The 2,637-nt window shown below is 35.0% G+C and overlaps 1 protein-coding gene across 1 annotated transcript in view; it reads right to left on the bottom strand.

Annotated features, from left to right (window-relative positions):
- The window catches only part of spi1b (Spi-1 proto-oncogene b), a gene marked incomplete at both ends in the record, with an annotated part of 8,000 nt that extends 5,439 nt beyond the window's left edge, over window positions 1-2,561 (bottom strand). The window contains 3 exons of the mRNA XM_080528300.1: window positions 1-73; window positions 1,770-1,860; window positions 2,523-2,561. The exon at window positions 1-73 is cut by the window's left edge and continues 106 nt beyond it. Coding sequence (XP_080384426.1) covers window positions 1-73; window positions 1,770-1,860; window positions 2,523-2,561 — 203 coding nt within the window. The remainder of the gene's footprint in view (window positions 74-1,769; window positions 1,861-2,522) is intronic.
- Between the last annotated feature and the right edge of the window lie 76 nt (window positions 2,562-2,637).

The raw sequence follows: 2,637 nt of genomic DNA, 5'->3' as shown, positions 1-2,637 counted from the left end.
TCTGTGAAGTGACTGTCTGGCAGCTCACCAAACTCTGCATGATGGACATGATGTGGGTGGTAGTCCCAGTGTTCTGACCAGAGGGGTAGAAATAAACTGTGTTAATGTGTTGTTAACAAAACAGTTCATCAAAGCTTGAGCTGCAACGTTTGCAGGAAAAGTGCTGTACAAATACAAGTTATTAGTTATTATTATTATTATTATTATTATTATTCCTGTTCCCTTGATTACTTAGTCTATAAAATGGTTAAACATGTTCATCATGTTCATCCTGTATGAGGTAGGAGGACAACATGGTAATATGAAATGTACAGAGTTGGTCACAAATGTTTGACAAAGAAAAAACGTTTTCACAATGTCCGTATGACGTTGTAATTAGATGTGATGGTTAGGGTTAGGGCTAGGGTTTTTCATGTAAATGTGGTGTACCAATAATAACAATACTCATTGCAAACATAAAGTGTTAACAGAAAAGGTATTGCAACTCCACAACATGGCACAAAGCATGTGAACACAAACTTCCGTTGACGGCGCAAGCATGGTGTTTAGGTTTTCTGTTGCAATAGGCAAACTGTAGAGTAAACAACTCCAAACTATAACAGATTATGCCTGCCTATGAACTACAGTAGTTTTGCATTCGATGCTCTTAGATTTATCCTGCTTGATATAAATATTAGAATTTGGAGTCTTCAGCAAAATGCATTATGCTGTTTCCTGTTCACACCATCTCTGCCTTGACAGTTGTTCTTGTTTTTCTTTCTTTTTTACTCAATTGTCAATGTTTTAAAATGTTTGCTGTGTGTAAAAATGTTCTTATAGTGATCTTTTGTATTTGACACAACACCACAAATTTATCAAGATGTGAAAGTGAATTGAGGTGATATTTTGAACATACTATAACCTTTGCCACTTGCCATTGTTATAATAATCAAATGTCATATAAAAATGTTCAGAAAATGATAAAAACAGACTAGATTCTACTCCTGCAAGTAATTATTTAAAATAGAACTGACCCAAACTTTCCATTATGTGAAATAGTGATGGCCATTGTTATGATAAACTCTATTTAAATAAATATTTACGCTTTACAAGATCCACAGCTCATCGTTATTAAACATCTAGATGCATCATGCTTTTTTGTATCATCTAAAAAAAATACATTTATAATAACATTGTAATAACATTGTCAAGCTTGTACAACATTGTTGTACTTATAAATGTATAATTACATCGATCCATTCAATGAGAATAATCAGATAATACAAATTAAAGTAACATTTTATTTTATTTTCAGTTTTTTTCATTACTATCATTTTAGGATCAGTTGAATGCAAGAGAAAGTAAATAACCTAACAAACCCCATGGGGGAGAAGTTGTTCTAGGTTGTTCTGTAGGTCTGTAGTCTGAGCGCCCGAGAGAAAAAGCATCTGTTTCCTGTACTCCATGGGGCCAACATATTCGTCTCCAGCTGCGCTACTGTATCTTGCTACTTTTTATGTATTAACTCCAATATCAGGTCAACCCCATGACTGTAGGAGGGTCGTCAGTCTTCCCCTCACTGAAACTGACTGCAAAATATTTAGTATCAGGCTGAAATCATTTTAGGTAGTATACAGTACACTCTGACAGCAACTTCAACAAAGCACTGGGAATTCATCTTCAGTGTCATCACATTACAGTCAACAATATCAACTTCCTATTCATATTGTGACCATGCAAATCAGCAGATAAGGATGTATCATTGATAGGATCAATGTGTTTAAGCTCACCTCCTTGGCTTTCTCCATCGACGACGTAGGGATACGAGTACTCTGCTGTCTGCTGTCTGTAGATCTCAGGATCATACATCTCATCAGGAGGCTGTTAGGGCAAAACAATGTTCAATGAATTCACGAAATTAGAAAAAGACCCTGACACAAGTATCCAAAATATGGATCTGTTCGTACGTTAGTAGTGTGTGTTGGCAGTTTGCTTACATGCCCTTCTATCATTATCTTTATATTGTGTTTTAATCAAATGTGAGGTATTGGGCTGATCGAAATATTTTGGGAAATCTTGTATCAAAAAACTGTAACTTCAGTCTATTGTCATGTATTTCAATAGACTTTTATAGTATTGTATATAAAATAAGTAATGTAAAAAAAAAATGAAAAAATATTTGAGATAGATATGCATATATAACATACTACGTATGTGTACTATACTTTTCCAAAGTTTTAGAAGTTATCCATTCATTTGAATCTGTTCACAGATTTGTATCAGTGATTGAACTATTAGAAAAAGAAAGGTAATACATGTTTATTGAACTTCTATCCACATCTGAGTGCTGGTGAGCTGACACTATTAGAGAGGCAATTATTATCCTCTACATACTACACATACCGCTGGGCACATACATCCACATCCACACGCAAACAAAACAAACAAACAATCACACAAGCAGGTACCGTCGATGAGCTCAATAAATTACCACAACTACCAAGTTGTAATACAAAAGAACAGGTATATGGAGATATACTTACAGTTATGAAGTACCCCTCCATTCTGTATGGATGCAACATGGAGGCTTCTTCTAGAGACTACCGACTCTCAGGCACTTAGCTTGCGATTCTCTCTCACAATCTTTCAAAACCTTTA

This window comes from Nansenia antarctica (assembly GCF_963989245.1).
Source record: "Nansenia antarctica genome assembly, chromosome: 4".
Lineage (NCBI taxonomy): Eukaryota > Metazoa > Chordata > Actinopteri > Argentiniformes > Microstomatidae > Nansenia > Nansenia antarctica.
The sequence above is the reverse complement of the archived record's forward strand: the minus strand, read 5'-3'. Positions and strand labels throughout refer to the sequence as shown.